This window comes from Carassius auratus, chromosome 19 (genome assembly GCF_003368295.1).
Source record: "Carassius auratus strain Wakin chromosome 19, ASM336829v1, whole genome shotgun sequence".
In the NCBI taxonomy this organism is placed as follows: domain Eukaryota; kingdom Metazoa; phylum Chordata; class Actinopteri; order Cypriniformes; family Cyprinidae; genus Carassius; species Carassius auratus.
Genome location: NC_039261.1, coordinates 8,268,016 through 8,284,511, shown reverse-complemented (window position 1 = coordinate 8,284,511; position 16,496 = coordinate 8,268,016). Strand labels below are relative to the sequence as shown.

The window sequence follows — 16,496 nt, the reverse complement described above, 5'->3', positions numbered from 1 at the left end:
TATAATAGAGAGCCGATCCACTGGAGGGCGATACTCTTCCAATCTGATCTGAAAGCCTCCTGTGACGTAATCCTCTCCGTTTCAATATGGCAGCCAGGCCCTCGTCTAGAGGTCTCTGTAAATAAAGACATTTCTACGGTGTGTTCAGAACTAAGCGCTGTGTTTATGTGTAGTCATCGATGACCGCTGGCCGTTAAGTGTTTCAGAGGTCCTCTCGTGGGAATGTCCTCGGAGGATGTGATTTGGGGTGAGTACTGCGTGTTCCCTGCTGATGTGGAACTTGTTTAGTTGGAGCTCATCACACTTTCTCTGTTTATCAAACTCGTGAGCTCATCAGCGGTCTTACTTCTGTATTTATGTGTGTATGTTATGTATCCACAGTCGACGGTGAGCGAAGTCAAGTCATTTGTTATTTGGCGGTTGTTCCTTCCTTTTTATATCAAACACTACATGTCTGTTGATTTAACGGTAACGTTAGGTGTGTTTCAGTAACATTAGACTTTACGTTAACGTTAGTTAAACACGCTTTGACTAAATCATTTAATAGTTTATTATTTAAATGACATTACATTTAAAGTATCTTTATCGTCGTTTGCTAGTTTTTGTCTGTAACTTCATGTGTGGCTTCATTGTAACGTTAGTTTAATCGCTTTCATGTTATGTAAAGAGTGGCAAACTTCACTTAATCTTCCTCTGTGTTTTTAGTTTGTCTGCTAGCGTAGTTTCCACTATAGCAGAAAAGTGATAAATATTTTAGTACTCCGTTTTCTTTAACATTTTATTTGTGTCTTGATACACCATGTAAACAGCCTATATAATGTCCGTCTTCAGAAGCTGTCTTCAAATAGTCTGTCAGGCTGATGATGCACTCATTGTGAATGGGGAACAGATTTCAGATCGGTCGAAGGTCGCCTTTGACTGCAACACTCCTCAAAATGTTGACCCGTGTCTCATTAACCTCGCAATATGTGTTTAGTGTTTATATGACGTTTGGTGTGTTCATTTTGTTTCACGTTTGTCTTAGCAGGTACTTTGGATGTTTTACTGCTCTGAGGGATGAAACTTTACGCTATGAGCCGGCAGTAAACGTCAGTTGTGTTACTTCATAAACGCACGTGCACCAGAGTGATGGAGAGTGACTGTAGGATCCCTATGGCATGTCTGAGACCCCGGATCCTGGCCCTGCATGCTTTATTCTGGGGCTTAGTGTCTCTTAGGTGAGAAAAAAAAAATACAGATTGCCATATGTGATTTTCTTATGCAGAGAAATGTGAAACTAAGCTTTAATCATGCTCATTTATTCCAAGTTTAAACTTTTCTTTTCTTTTTTTCTAGAGTGTTTGGAGCAGCTCTTCTTAGCGATGAGAAGGCAGCAGGTACTTCCAAAAAGCAGGATTAAATTAAAGAATGTTCTTCTAAAGTGTACCAGGTTTATATACTTGTAATTGTCCTTCTGTTTTTATTTTGTAGTTGCGGTGACAAAGGCAGTGACAGCACCGTGTTGGCAGCATGAGGAGTTTGTGGTGGCTAAAGAGTGCAGTTCATGCGAAGGTTTGCAATCGGTGAGGGTATAAACACACACACTCAAAATTGTTTAAAACCAGGGCTCCAGACTGAAACCAAATGGTCTCGTTTTCCAACCATTTTTTCTTCCTGTGCAACTAAATTTTGTGTGCGGTCGGACTGGCACGACCACCGCATTGTTCAATTCATAAGCTCTGCCATTTCTGTTGCATATGAGAAAGATCAAACGGCAAACAAAACCTCAACGAAACTTTGGTACCTGTTGAACTGCCAGCGCTTAAGAGTGTAGAGCCTGGTTTATACTCGCCACGTCAGCATGAGCACAAAGGTGCACGCAGCAAAAATTACACAAATATTGAGGAAACTATGGATGGTTTTCAAGCTAAAGTAAAAGAACAATTCTTAAACCAGAGAAGGTGAACATGTTGGTATTCTTATGGGGGAAAAACAAGCAGGTACTGTCAATGACAGCAAGTTTAGTTTTACTTTTTGTTTTCATTTTGAAAAGCTTGTTATCTTTACTGTTTATCTCACGTTATGTTATTGAAGCATTTATCTGATTCCTCAGTGATTGCTTAACGTTCTGTAATTTATTAGTTGGTATATAATACAGCATGTGGTGTATGCCTCATCTTATTCTATTTTTGTTAATAAATGTTTTGTAAGCTAGTTTGTCATTGTATCTTGCTGTTTTATTGTTGTTTTGATTTTTAATTAAGAATAACACAGAATCCATCTTTTGTTTTACTCTTAAAACAAGTACTTCTTCTGATGTGGATTTATTTTGAAGGCAGTGGTTATTTGCATTAAAGGGATAGTTCACCCAAAAATGAAAATGACATGAGGGTAAGACCTCTGTTCATCTTCGGAACACAGTTTAAGATATTTTAGATTTAGTCCGTATGATAATGACATAATTTTCATTTTTCGGTGAACTAACCCTTTAAGTTCTATTTATACCATGTAAGAAGATATGGCATAAGGCAGATTCAAACTTGGGTCAGTTGTGTCAAATCTTATCACCACGTGTCTCAATTAGGTGTCTTTTTAATGGTCAAACCCTACCAGATTTGCTCTTAGTGTAAATAGACTCCCTTAAACCTGAATATGTGAAGATTATGTTAGCACATCAGACTATTATTTTTTCTTGTAAAATGTGAAAACAAAATCCCAAGTTCAAAAATGAAAGCATTTGAAGACCGGCTTATAACAGCAAGAGAACCGCATTTATTTGCAATATAAATATTTAGTAACATTCTAGAACTCTACAATGCAGGAATTGTGTATACACACACACAGATGAGCATTTCATTTTTGTGAATAAATGTAAAAGTTTCCTCTCTTTACCTGAACCTGTAAACCTGCTGTCATTTTTACAGAAAACTATATCAGCCTGCAGCCAAACAGGATTTGTAGAAAAGATCAACTGCACCAATTCTAACAGAGATGAATACAAGAGGTGAGTGGCCCTTCACCAAAAACGTATATCCTGTTTTGTTTGGAAATCATTAGCCGGTTCTCCAACTATAAACATTTATGCAAATGTAGCATATTGAGTTGTTTTGTCTACATGTTCTAAACCCACGGGTAATTTATTACATTTAATAGAAGAGTCACTGTGGCTTTCCCAATAGCTACAACTTAAATGTCAGTTTTGTGTTACTCTGCCCTTCTTTTTCGCAACATTCCACTTCTTTCCGTGCAAAATAGTAAATGTTAATCCGTCTTACAATATTATAAATCCAGCCATTAAAAGGTCAAACTAATTTACTTCACTTTTTCTCTTTATTTTCGATTCAGCTGTCGCTCTACCAAAATGGAGGAGCATCTCTTCTGGAAATTTGAGGGTGCAATGCTGGCTCTCACTGTTGTTTTTGCAATACTGGTTGTCACTAGACAACACTCACTTGACCGCCAAGCTTCAGACAAGGTTCGGCGACAGATCGAGTCTATTTAGTAGACCGGACTGCATTAAATGCTAATGTGCCTGTGGCCTGGTGTTATAAACTCTCAGCAAAGGGCATAACCCCACAGTTCATGGAAGCTTCCAGACTTTATCACTGGTTTTATCTTAATGGACGCACAAAGACGAGGCTCTGAACGGACACAGTGTGCTCTAACTCCCCAGACTGACATTACTTGTGGATGCTGCTTCTGTGCAGGATTTAACTAACTAGATGTGAATCTCAAGATCATCCCATCAAATCAGCAAACTTTATGCAAGACAGGAGTCTAGGCCCTATTTTGTAACTGAAGATGTACAGATCTGTGTACACCTGTTCTTTTAAATGCTGTGAAGGTGATGTGTGTAGAACAAGATATGAGTATGTTGCATGTTTTCAATAATCCAAAAGCACATGAAGTATTTTCTCAACGCGAGAATGAACTATATGGTCAAAGTCTTGAAAGAATGTATGATTTAGTGTTTCATCACAATGGGTTTGTTTGTCAGGGTGAGTTTCAGTGAATAGCAAACTTTTGGAGTTTGTTTTTTTGGCTTCATTCATTTTGGAACACGCTACCATTCATGAATCACAGATGACTTTCTCCAACCTGACACACTCGTCCATCCATTAACATCGACATGTTTCTTCCAGAAACATTAACAGCAATTTAATTAATCTCATATGTGCAGTTTTTGTTTGTTAAAACCTTATTTTCAGTATATACTTTTATAGTGTTTTGACACATTCTTTAGAGACTTCTACAGGTGCTCTTTATTAAAGGTTTTGTTTAGTTTGTTTTCATTCATGACGTTTACTTTTAGTCTTTGCCCTCCTGAGCAAAAATAAATATTTTATATAAAGTTATGTGAACAAACATCTTGGTTCATAACATCAGTCTCAAAAATACCAGCTCTGTTCTTATATCATTGAATGCAAGACTGCATTGTAGTGTATGTTAAAGCTGCTTGACTTGAAATGAAGAGGCTGAGATGTATTGAAATCAACCCACCTTTTTGTTTTATTTATATATTTTTGCAAACACTTCACAGTTAATTTCAGCATCTGCATATCGTTTGTTGGAGATATTTTGTGCCATCAGCTTCAGTAAGACATTACTCTGCTGGCTTTGGGTACAAAGGGACATAACTTTTCCCCATAAGTTTATTTACATTATGATTGGTTTGATGGCATAATGCCTTTTTATTAAAACTGATTGTTTTTTTGTTTTGTTTTTACTTAACTCCACAAGTTAAAAAGGAAGCCATGTGAATTTGATTTTAAAGATCTACTTAAAATGTAAAGGGTGTATTTTTATGAAAGATGGGTGACGTTTCCTGTTCTCTGTTGATAATGAACTGAGGAATAAATGCGGAAAAGGAATTGTCTGCCCTAGTTTGTCTAGTGTCGTGTGATTCTGTCAGGATGGACAATTATCTATTGTGTGTTGAAAGTAAAAAAAAAAAAAATCACAAACTCCATAAAAAGAAATGGGTGCACTTTGATCCTTTTGGACAGGAGCAGATGTGGCCATGCGGAGAACGTGTCATCGCAGAACAGAACTTTGCTGTGTTACACTGTGGAGAGAAACAAAAATACAAATGGTAAGACATATTTCTCTACTACTCATGTTTTGCTCAAGTGTACACACTGACTTTTGAAAACCCAAGGGACTTGTGATTTTATAATTCCCATTAAAATAATGACCATTATAATGTGTCACAGGTAACAAGAAAAAAACTTAGTCTTCCTCTCAGAAAGTACTTAAAGAAATTGAGGTGTTCGATTTGAAGTGTTCATCTGCCAAAAAAAAAAAGTCTGGGACTACAAGCCATTGTTTTATTTTATTTTTTCATGTGGTCATCCTTTTTAAAGGGATAGTTGATCTAAAAATGAAAATGTTTCGTATTTATTCACCCTCAAATTGGTCCAAACGAGTATCAATTAATTTCTTCTGTTGAAGAAAGATGATATTTTGAATAATGTTTTCAACAGGTAGCTATTGACATCCATTAGTATTATTTTCCATACTATGGAAGTATGTGGCTACCAGCAATGTTTGTCTACAAACATCGTTCAAAATGAACGAACCTCATACATGAAACGACTTGAGGGTAAACACATAACACACGTTATTGTTTAATTGAACTATCTCTTTAAATCCTAAATGTAGCACGAGTTGTTACTTTCATGCAGAACATACACAACAGTCGTGTTGATCAATGTATACAGACTTCTAATAAGCAGAAGTGAAGTACCAGAATGGTTATCCTCCTCCTTTTGAGACGTCTGCATACGCCTGGAAGACGGTTGAACTTTCTCTTCAGAATGGGCACGACCTGTCTCTGAAGATTTTCGTTGTAGTATTCTGTGACCGCTCTTGTCTGAAATAAACCGTTAGTTTTCTGATTATCCAACGGCCCGCGGTGCAAATAACCAGCGCGCAGTATTTCACTCACCGCGTGTGTCGCGTCGTTACTGAACGGTCCGGTCGGTTCGAGCTCCGGTGGTCTTGAATCCACGCCACTGATTTCAGAATAAATATATACAACACAATGAAGCGCTACGAGAAGTATACATACATTTGACATTGTGTTTTATGATAGTCACGTAGGAGTGCTTCTAGTCGCGAGGGGTCCGGCGTGAGTTTTCACGCAAAGTCTTTGGGATTTAAAAGTATTACCTGCTTCTACGTCACAGTGACCCCCTCCTGCTGAAAGAGCGGGATGATGAGATTGTCCAGAGTTTATCACGGCCATTACATGTAGATTTATCTTCCCTCTGAGACACTTTCTTCAATTCATATAGCCTAATAGTGATTGGTGAGCACATCATTTCTGTGGACAGTTCTCACAACAGCCTAATCCTATTTGTTTCGATTTAAAGGATTTAAAGAAACAGGACGAGTCTAGGTCTAGCAGCAGGCTTGGGATCTGCTTGCATTATGTAATGTAGGCTAGTTATTCTTAGTTATTTTTGTTGTAAAAGTGTTTACGAGAAAATGTATAGCTTTGTTTAAAAATATGTAAAGTAGGCTATGAATTATTTTTATAAGTAGCTATGTTTCAGCAGCGTTTTCAATCAATGTTTCAGTAGGCTAACCACAAAAAAAGTCTTACAAGTTTTGCGCCAAACAGACGCTCACTAATCAGTTTGCCCGAGAAGATGAAGATAACCATAGCAACTGTACGATCTCTAGTGATTTCCGATGAGTATCGGACTGTCACTGCATTAGGTATAGACCTAGGCTATCACAAATATAATTACAAACCGCTGACCCTTTTAAAGCTTTAAGATGACCGCTGACATAATGTCCACCCAACACTTAATTAAATCTCAGCCTTTTGTTATTATAGGATTCCAGAGGATTCACTAGAAACCAATGATTAATGATTATTCACATCGAGATGTTAGCTGCTGATCATGACACTTGTTGATCATCATTGATCGCACCCTGCAATGACTCACTTCAGACCTTATTCTAGCAGTTTTTACGGTTTTATTAAACAGTTACATTAAAAACTCACAGAGAATGTATGCATACTTCCATTTAGAGTAGACAGTGTTCAGAACGAATGAGCCTAAAAACGTTTTATTCACTTAAAATAAACGTTTAATCATATACACATAGACAAGTTTACGAACAAAACAACAGTATCAATACATCACCCATGTCATTTCACGCGTTATAAATAGATGAGGTGTCCCAAGCATTGCTGTCACGAGTTTCTTAGCACAGTGCCTGAGAGAAGAGAGCTGCTCGAGCTCCATCAGTAGCAGCGCAAGAAGAAAGTATTGCAGGCTGTTCCTCGCATGCAATCACACAGTCTCCCGATGCGCGGTCCGTGCTTCATGGCGCAGCGCTCCCCCACATCACACTAAAACAACACGATGCAGCGCATTAGATACTTGCATAGTCAACCTCTTCTACTTGATGATGAACGTTATTTCTAAGAAAACATTAAAATGGACGAGTTTACCCTTGGAATGACACTAGCTTTTTTCTCCACAGATATCCGATCGTCCTGATCTCCATCCAAAAGTTCACCGAGCGCCTCAGCCTAAACAGTGAACGGGGAGAAAGCATGAATTTCGAAGACAGATAGATTAGAAACGATAATTTAATTCCTAATATTTTTGATGAAACCTTAGTAACAGCCATTTCTACAATGAAAGCACAGCGAATTGCATGCTTTCAGTGCAATTGTAACTATGTTCATCACTTTTTTAGTGATGAACATAGTTTCACTTGAATTTTCTGAACCCATTCAATGTAGAGAACTCAATCCTGATTGTTTAAGCTGCTCACATACAGTTTTTCAGATGTGGCTGAAACTTTTTTTCAGGTTGAAAATGTACTTGATGAGGCATGCCATATGACACTCTCTTTCATTCTCTTACCAGGTCTCTTTTGATGTCCTGCTCCTCTTGCGCGCTCAGTCGGTTGTCCAGTGACATCTGACCCCTGCAGACGCAGAGCAGCGAGAGGAGCACGCTCAGGTAAACCGCCGCGCGGACGCTGTCCATGGTGCTGGATGCTTTGGCGTTAGTAAGGTAAAACGGAGAATTTAAAATACAAAATCCTTTTTATAACTATTTTCTGTTTTAGCGATAACAGCGTTGAGCGCTTGTGCTCTTGTTGCCGCTTTCTATTGCTTCACTGAGTTGCTTGGAAACTTTCTCTATTTATACGGTGTTCCTGCTTCCTGATGTATTCACGTAACGTCACTGCATCCGTTTTTTTTTTTTTTAAGAACCAGCTGAGAGTCGGTTTGAATCAGAGATGGTATCGCTTTGACATCCGTGCAGTTTAAATCCGCTGTTTGTCCTCTGAGATAATTTGTTTAATTTATTTATTGATATGCAATTGTTTGAAACGACTGTGGTTGTGTGTCATAATGCATATTGTGCTCTTTACTTAGTAAAAATAACACAGGTACATAATATTACAAAAATTAAGTTAGTCTTTATTCAATGGATGAAATGTGTCATGTAAGATTCTTCATGAATCTAAATGCCAATTAGAACATTTTTAAAGATAATTTTCAAAATTGTAAAGGGACATTTAAGATGTACAAAAAGGGTTACAAATTACCTGTTAAAATCGTGAAGTGCAATGTGTCTTTATATTCTTTTCTCTCTCTTTAAATCTGCATGACTCTATAAGTGTGTCGATCATGTATTTAAAATTCAGACATGGCACTTTCTCTGTTTGTTGTTGTATCAAAAGTTATGTGAACCTTTAGCAGTGACCACAATAGTTAAAGAGTCAACAACAGTAAATGTGTGCTGAGCACGAGCATCAATGAAAGTTTTTTTTTTTTTTTTTTTTAATGAAAGGTTTTATAAATAACCTCTGAGTGGGCCATCAATTCCATGTCTAGAAGGTTACACACTTCTAATTGGCAATGGGAGGTGTCCAGGTGTCACATTGATTTGTGACCATATCTTGAGATGTTATTCTCCTACATACATCTGACCTATATCTCATCTGTCAATGCCCTTCAGAATAAAAAATGATAATTTTTCATCCAACACTGCCTTGTTCTGACCTTTGTATGCCAAGATTTACCTGAAACATGTGAAATGTTTTGTGTTTGACAAGACTTTGTTTTGTGTCTGTGTGTGTGTGTGTGTGTTTTAATTGGCATGCACTATGTGAGTATTTGGCATCTTAAATGAATGGACATGATGTTTCTGCAAAAAGTGCTGTGATGAAATGATCCAACATCAACATCACAAGTTTAGATATATAAATGTGATGTCAAAAGAAAAACATTTCACAGACTACATCTCAAATGTTATAGGTTCTCTGAATCTTTTATCTCTTAAATTGACTCCGTAATTCTTTTATTAAAAGAAGTCTTGCCTTTTGTCAGTTTTTTATTTTAAATATCTTTGAAAATAATTACCTAAGAAATATGAATTGAAGGATCAAGCAGCTAATTATTACAATTAAAAAAAATTATCACACAGTTCATTTCTAAGTATTCTTAGAATTCTTTTCATTCTTACTCATTATCTCACTCTGTTTTTTTTTCCCCCCATAACGTCCTGAGCAGACCATGACAGGATGAAGACAGATCTTCGACAATGTCGTACATTCTGATTAGGTGCGGTCAGATGTCTGACATTTTCACCACCTCAGTGTGTCTCATTTCTCTCCTCTGGGGGAGTTACTCATCTTCTCAGCAGCACGTAATTAAAGCTCTGCTCTTCTCATGCCAAAGCTCACATTCCTGTTAGCCATTAAAGGGAAGGTACAAATGTATTTAAGTGTGAACATATAAGTGGCTCATCCATACCAGATCTTCAATACATCTACCACTAGTCCATAGGGAATTCATCTTTACGTAGTCAAGAGTTCATGTTAATCAGTTCTGTCACCTTAAAGAAGCAGAGAAAAAGCATTAAATAATTCGCTCAGCAGTGGATCCTCTATAATGAATGGGTGCCATCAGAATTAATGTCCAAAGCACTGATTAAAACATTGCAAGAATCTACAAGTAATCTTCATGTCTCCAAATTGCAAGCTATTTGTAAGAAACAAATTCATTAATAAGGTGTTTTTAACCTATTTAACATTGATTTCTCCAGTGTAAAATTCACTGCAGAGGATCCATTGGTGAACAAGTGCTGTAATGATGAATTTCTCCAAAACCGCTTTGACGAAGAAACAAACTACATCTGAATGTCCTTAGGGTGAGTAATTTTTAAGCAAATGTTACATTTTGGGTGAACTGGTCTTTTAACAGAACTATGACTGCTTCATTTTTAACCTCCCACAAGAATCTATTAATGTATGTAATGCACTGAAATCCATTCACTTGCTCTCTATGTGATGTGATTTCAGAAAGGTACAAAAAATTATTATTAATGTTCAACGGTATCATCAGTTTAAAAAGTGTCCAAGTATTATAAACTATAAACAGTCCAAGAATAAGTATTAGACTTAAACTGATATTTACTGTAATTAAGACCAAATTACAGCCAATTTTTAAATATCTGATACTGAGTGGTCCTTCATTTAAAGGTGTGTGTGTTAATGTGTGTTTGCTGATTGTTTGCTCCTTGCATTATTCAGCAGTGCTGGATCTGCCACAGATCCACATCTCTGGACTGTCAGACCATTATTCAACCCTTCATCTGGTTAGCACAGTAACCTTGTGGAGCACACGGAGGAGCCAGGTTTATACAAAATGTATGACCTGATGCATAAATGAAAGACCTTACAAAGAAGACGCATGTGCTCCTATGTCCCAAATCAGTCCATGAATGTGAAGGTCCCTATAGCACACAAACTTGTGAATCTATGTGTGTCCCACATATTTTTAACCGATGTTGGGAAATACAAGAAGAATAACCAATCAACGGAAAACTGTACTACAAACCAATGTTTTCATAATTAAGAAAAAACGCTAAAATATCATGGTAAGACAAGCTAGTTTGCAAAATCATGCAGCTAAACAAGCTTTTTGTACAGTGAAAAATAACTGGAAACGAATTACACCGGAAGCCAGTCCCATAAAATGTACAAATAGCTGTGCCTGCTGTTACAGAAAAATAAAGTGTGTAGACGCTTGTAAACATCATAGAAGTAAATATACATGCATGAACTGATAGCCTTGTCACAGGAACAGTGCCCTTAAAGGAATAACTTTGTTCCTTTCCGTGGAGTCTGTGGATTGAATTTCGAGCAGTGTTTCATTTCCATCTCATTAGGATTATTTTAAAATGAATTAAAGTGATATCTGTATTTTATAATAATAATAATAATTCCTTACATTTTATATAGCGCTTTTCTAGGCACTCAAAGCGCTTTACATAGACAGGGGGTATCTTCTCATCCACCACCAGTATGCTGCATCCACCTGGATGATGCGACGGTAGCCATATTGCGCCAGAACGCCAATCAGCGGATATGGGGATTGTTAGGAGGCCATGATGGTCAGAGGCCAATGGGCGAATTTAGCCAGGATGCCGAGGTCACACCTCTACTCTTTTCGAAAGACATCCTGGGATTTTTAATGACCACAGAGAGTCAGGACCTTGGTTTAACATCTCATCCGAAGGACGGTGCTCGTTGACAGTATAGCGTCCCCATCACTACACTGGGGCGCTAGGACCCACACACAGACCATAGGGTGAGCACCCCCTGCTGGCCTCACTAGCACCTCTTCCAGCAGCAACCTAGTTTTCTCAGGAGGTCTCCCATCCAGGTACTGACCAGGCTCAGCCCTGCTTAGCTTCAGTGGGAAACCGGTCTTGGGCTCCAGGGTGATGTGGCTGCCGGTTATCCATTCAAAAGACTACGAAAGCAATCCCAGTTCTGTGCACATATATCTAGTGTGATATATTTGTGTATATGGTTCGCTGTGTTCAGTCTTGAGTCCACACTTTTGTGACATAATGTCATCTATCTTTTTCACAAGCACTTAACCAACTAATACTAGCACTTTTCCTTATTTTCTTGTCTTTTCATTTATATAAAAAAAAACCTGGCTATGCGTTTTGTACCAGACTAACTGAGACTTGTCATGGCACTTGTTTACTGTTGTTGTTCTCTTGTTGACCTGACTGCTTCTATCGTTCTCATTTGTAAGCTGTTTTGGATAAAAGCGTCTGCTAAATGATCAAATGTAAATGTAGAAATTAGTCTCAAATGAGAACGATAGAAGCAGCCAGGTCAACAAGAGAACAACAACAGTACACAAGTGCCATGACAAGTCTCAGTTAGTCTAGTACAAAACGCATAGCCAGGTTTTTTTTTTTTTATAGTAGGCATATTTTGGCGTGCTGTCCTGGGGGTGGGGTCCGGGCCCGGAGCACAGCCCGAACCCAAATAACTCCCCCTATCCCCAATTTGGGATAAATAGATTAGAAGTGAGGAGTTGGGGTGGAGGAGGGATGCCGAAAAAACTGTCGTGGGACAGGAGGTAGGAAGACTGGATATATATATATATATATATATATATATATATATATATATATATATATATATATATATATATATATATATATATATATATATATATATATATATATATATATACACGCTTGTGTGCTTTTTAGGATGATTAGCTAAACGAGATGCACCTGTGCCAAATTGAATGATTATCTGATCGTGCTTCTCCCGAACTTTGTTAATAAAACCACATTTATATTTACATTTCCACACCCCGAAACGTGCTGCTGGACAAAATGAACTGTGATTGGTTGTTTGATATGTCGGTCAGTCGGCCTCATGGATTCAAGACCTTCAGCCGTCAGTCTGAAAGTCTGGCTACGTGAGAGTAGGCAGAAGTTTGCCATGGAGCTTGCTTGCCTGCCTAGGCATTGCTCTGTTTTTTGTTATACCGGTGTGGGAATGGTCTAAATGCGCTCTGTCTCTATATGTCAGGTGGGAGGAGTTTGATCTTAATCTAACCACGCCCCCTGGATCTTGTGTTCAGCAATGAGGGCCATCTCTCACAGCGCTCCATTTAGTTTATGAATGAATCTGCATTTTTTTTTAACAAATCTAGTGATTCAATGACTCAATGACCCATTCATAAAGAGAGTCACTTTTGCTTCATTCCTAAATGAATCAGCCTTTTGAAAGAATCAAATGAATTAATAACTCCGTGACAAAGACAGTAACTTGCTGCCACCTACCAGCTGTTTTATTTTGAAAGTGTAAATTGAGCAGTTTAAATGATTTAATATTTCTATATTCAAACATGTATATTTAAAACGTTAATTTGATAACATTGTTATTATGAAATGCATTAATTCCACCTCTGAGTCTTGTCAAAAAGTCTGTAAATATTCCTTAATACCACATTTGTGCTCTTCTGTGCTGTGCAGAGATGAATTGTTGATGCTGATTTTATTTGACTTGTAACTTATACATATTTTCAATGAATTTATTGTTTAATTAAAATCTTTGGTTAAAGTTTATAAATCTAAATTTTGGGCACAAAAGATGACCCCTAGTCCCCCAAGTGAATTTTGACCACTTCCACCACTGCTTATTTTAAGATATAAGTGATAAATAAGGTACAAAGATGTCAATTTAAAGTGATAGTCTGCTCAAACATTCAAATTCTGTCACATTTACTCACCCTCAAGTCATTCCAAACCTATATGAGTTCCTACTGACTGACTAAACTGTTTGGTTACCAACATTCTTTAACGCATGTTCTTTTTTGTTCCACACAAAAAGCCATATGAAGAAAGGAAAATAAACTTTTAGTTTTTGGGTGAACTGTCTGTTTATGGTTACTGGTAAACTGCTATAATCCTAAAAGTATAATTTTAGTAAAAAAAAATCTTTAGAACCTTTAGAACAGAGCTTCAAATGAATAAACCTGTCAAGGCCACACTTAATGGGGAGCAAAGATTTCTGACACTGATGATCTGATAGTTAAATATGACATGCCAAGAAAATGTCCAGAGAGAAGTCACATAATTAATTTGCCAGGATATTATATGAATCACAATGTAAACACATCACAGAATATAATAAAAAGATGTAACAGAAAGAACTTGACAGGTTTCAAGGCAGGATGTGAAGAATGCATTGGGACATCATCAGCTTAAGTAATACTTTTCTGGCCAAGTCCCACCAGATTTTAGCTTGCATTGCATCACCTATCTGAATCTGCTGTCTCCTGATGGCTTGGTCTGTTTAGAACACAACTGAAAGTGTTCTGACTGTGCACGGTGAGAGATGAAGAAAAACTCGCTTCATCTCTCCTCTTCCTCGCCATCCTCAGCTGTTCTTTACCTTATAATTGTCAAAACTGATATGAAAGTGTTCATATGGAAACACAATGGGGCAGGAAGACAAAGAACATGGCTGAAATGAATCATTACTGGAGCATGACCATGAGTGCGAATGATCAGTTATACTGGATGAAACATCAGACTGGCTGTATAAACACAGTGATTCACAAATTTAATTTAAAAAAAGTAACAAAAAAATACTTTATTTGATCTTTGTCAGATAACTTTGTTTAAATACAGGTTTCTATTGAATGACAGTGAAGTTAAAGTCTCACAGAACCTGTTTTCTCATTTTGAAAAGAACCTCACTACATTTCATTTAACAATTGAGTTAGTTTATACAATCTTTACTGACTCTGATTGGCCTGGATCCATGAAATTGGTTCAATGTTTTTGAGGTTTGTAACATCACCACAACATCAGGTACTGCTTGTTTAGATATTTTATTAGCACTCATTCTTTTCGAATATATAGTTAAAATATTTTCTATTCCTCTAGATAATACTGTTGTGTCTGTGGAAAGTTAGTCAATTGCATGACGCATATCATGTGATCTCAACATTAGGGGGTGATTTCTGTCTCTGGAATGGTATATCTGGAGTTTTTTTAATCTTAAGTGATTATTTTAAGCATATTTCAACTCTTTTGCATTTATAATTTTGTGCACATGCCCTGAAAAGTTATGTTTGGTGAACAACAGGACAGTGCACAGACATTTTGAGGGGCAGTGGCCCAAACCAAAAAAGGGGCACTGGGGGGTGGGTGCTTGTTAATACAAATTGTAATGTTACAAATATACAATAGATAATAGATGTTTTGATAAGAATGGGCTTTCCGTCACTCTATGAGCCTGCTTCTGCCTCATCTTAGTAGGGAGAAGTAGGGGAGAATGGGGTAAGTTGATCCACCCCCTGTTTCTTGGCAACTGTACACTTTTGCTGTCAAGTGACCATGTTTTTTGGAACCACCTATCATTTCTGCCAGACTGTGAAAATGAGAAACACATGGGAATGGAAGGCACCAATTTACTTTAAAAACAGTTTTTGGCTTGTCAAAGTAAACTTTTAGCATAACAGATGTAATAGTTGTTACACCAAAGCAAATTTAATCCAGGTCTCAAAAATATTTATGATACATACATGTATAGGTGATTTAGCAACATATAAAACCATGCAAATCATTTAGCTAAATATTAGCTTGAATTAGTTAGCAACAGTAGCTATTTTTCCAAAATGGCCTATGGGGCAAAGTGAGCCAAATGCTGTAGGGTAAATTGAGTCAGAATTTTAACTTACCCAACCCTAAGGCACTGTAGTTAAGTTAAATCTCTGAATTATAAACTGATGTTTTAATGTGATATCACTGGTTTAGTTTATTTTATATAAATATTATCTGTAGTTTATTTGATAGGGACAGTGTACTGTACAAGTACACCAAATCCTTCTGTGATAAGAACCAGAAAATGCTTTTCACATTATAAACAGATATATCTTTCCACCCGTAGTCACTAATGGCCAACAAACTCTGTTTAGTCTGATTTTAGGAAGGCTACAACTTTGGTGTTCACCATATTATTTCAGAAATGCAAACAATTAAATTTTTAAATTTAAACTTAATTTGGTTGGTTTTATGTTGTTAAAGCTAACTTTATGAAAATAAATAAGATTGTTTGAAAAGGGAAATTATTAAATTAGTTTTTGAATTATTATTTATTTTACATTGGTTTGAATAAGATTTGGTCTGATGGTCATTTTACTGACTCGACTAGGGTCAACTTACCCCTAACCCCGGGCAAACTGAGCCATGGGAACACTTTTCCTTTTTTTTTATAAGAAATCATATTTTTAGAACCTTTTGTCATAGGTACATTCTGATCATTTAAAATGATATGAATACTTTCATTAGGATAGAATAGGACAGAATAGATACTTTCATTGTACTTCTGCATTATTTTAACTTATCTGAAAATGGCTAATCTTACCCCCTATAAGTATTAGACATTTAATTTAATATTTTACAGCACAAATCTATATTATATACTAATAAACAACTTATTTAGAACATTTATATTATTTTTCAACTACTTATAGGCATACTCTTAATATGGTTTTAATAAAATGTGTTGTATATTACTAGTATCAAGACAAGTGATTATAATGGGAAATATACTTACAGTCATGCCCACAAATATTGGCACCCTTGGAAAATATGATCAAATAAGGCTGTGAAAATTAATCTGTATTGTTAATCCTTTTGATGTTT

At 36.7% G+C, this 16,496-nt stretch overlaps 2 protein-coding genes and 1 long non-coding RNA gene across 4 annotated transcripts; 1 reads left to right on the top strand and 2 right to left on the bottom strand.

Annotated features, from left to right (window-relative positions):
- The first annotated feature begins 49 nt into the window (after positions 1 to 49).
- Positions 50 to 4,862, top strand: jtb (jumping translocation breakpoint). Of its 2 annotated transcripts, none has more exons than XM_026288740.1 (6): positions 50 to 247; positions 1,028 to 1,217; positions 1,336 to 1,376; positions 1,471 to 1,562; positions 2,904 to 2,983; positions 3,325 to 4,862. In XM_026288740.1, exons 2-6 carry the CDS (start codon positions 1,129 to 1,131, stop codon positions 3,479 to 3,481), a joined length of 459 nt encoding a protein of 152 aa, XP_026144525.1. In that variant the 5' UTR covers positions 50 to 247; positions 1,028 to 1,128; the 3' UTR covers positions 3,482 to 4,862. The 2 variants fall into 2 exon arrangements, with proteins under 2 accessions (XP_026144525.1, XP_026144526.1); XM_026288741.1 differs by having other exon boundaries at positions 1,025 to 1,217.
- Positions 4,863 to 5,776: 914 nt separating this feature from the next.
- Positions 5,777 to 6,390, bottom strand: LOC113119341 (uncharacterized). The gene is made up of 3 exons (XR_003294445.1): positions 6,151 to 6,390; positions 5,927 to 5,993; positions 5,777 to 5,851 (listed from the first exon to the last, which is right to left on the bottom strand). It is a non-coding gene; the product is annotated as an uncharacterized LOC113119341 (long non-coding RNA).
- A 556-nt stretch (positions 6,391 to 6,946) lies between these two features.
- On the bottom strand, positions 6,947 to 8,535 carry LOC113119340 (cocaine- and amphetamine-regulated transcript protein-like). Its single transcript, XM_026288742.1, has 3 exons — positions 7,869 to 8,535; positions 7,448 to 7,528; positions 6,947 to 7,345 (listed from the first exon to the last, which is right to left on the bottom strand). The coding sequence occupies exons 1-3, from the start codon at positions 7,992 to 7,994 to the stop codon at positions 7,238 to 7,240; spliced, it is 315 nt and encodes a 104-aa protein (XP_026144527.1). The 5' UTR covers positions 7,995 to 8,535; the 3' UTR covers positions 6,947 to 7,237.
- Positions 8,536 to 16,496: the final 7,961 nt, after the last annotated feature.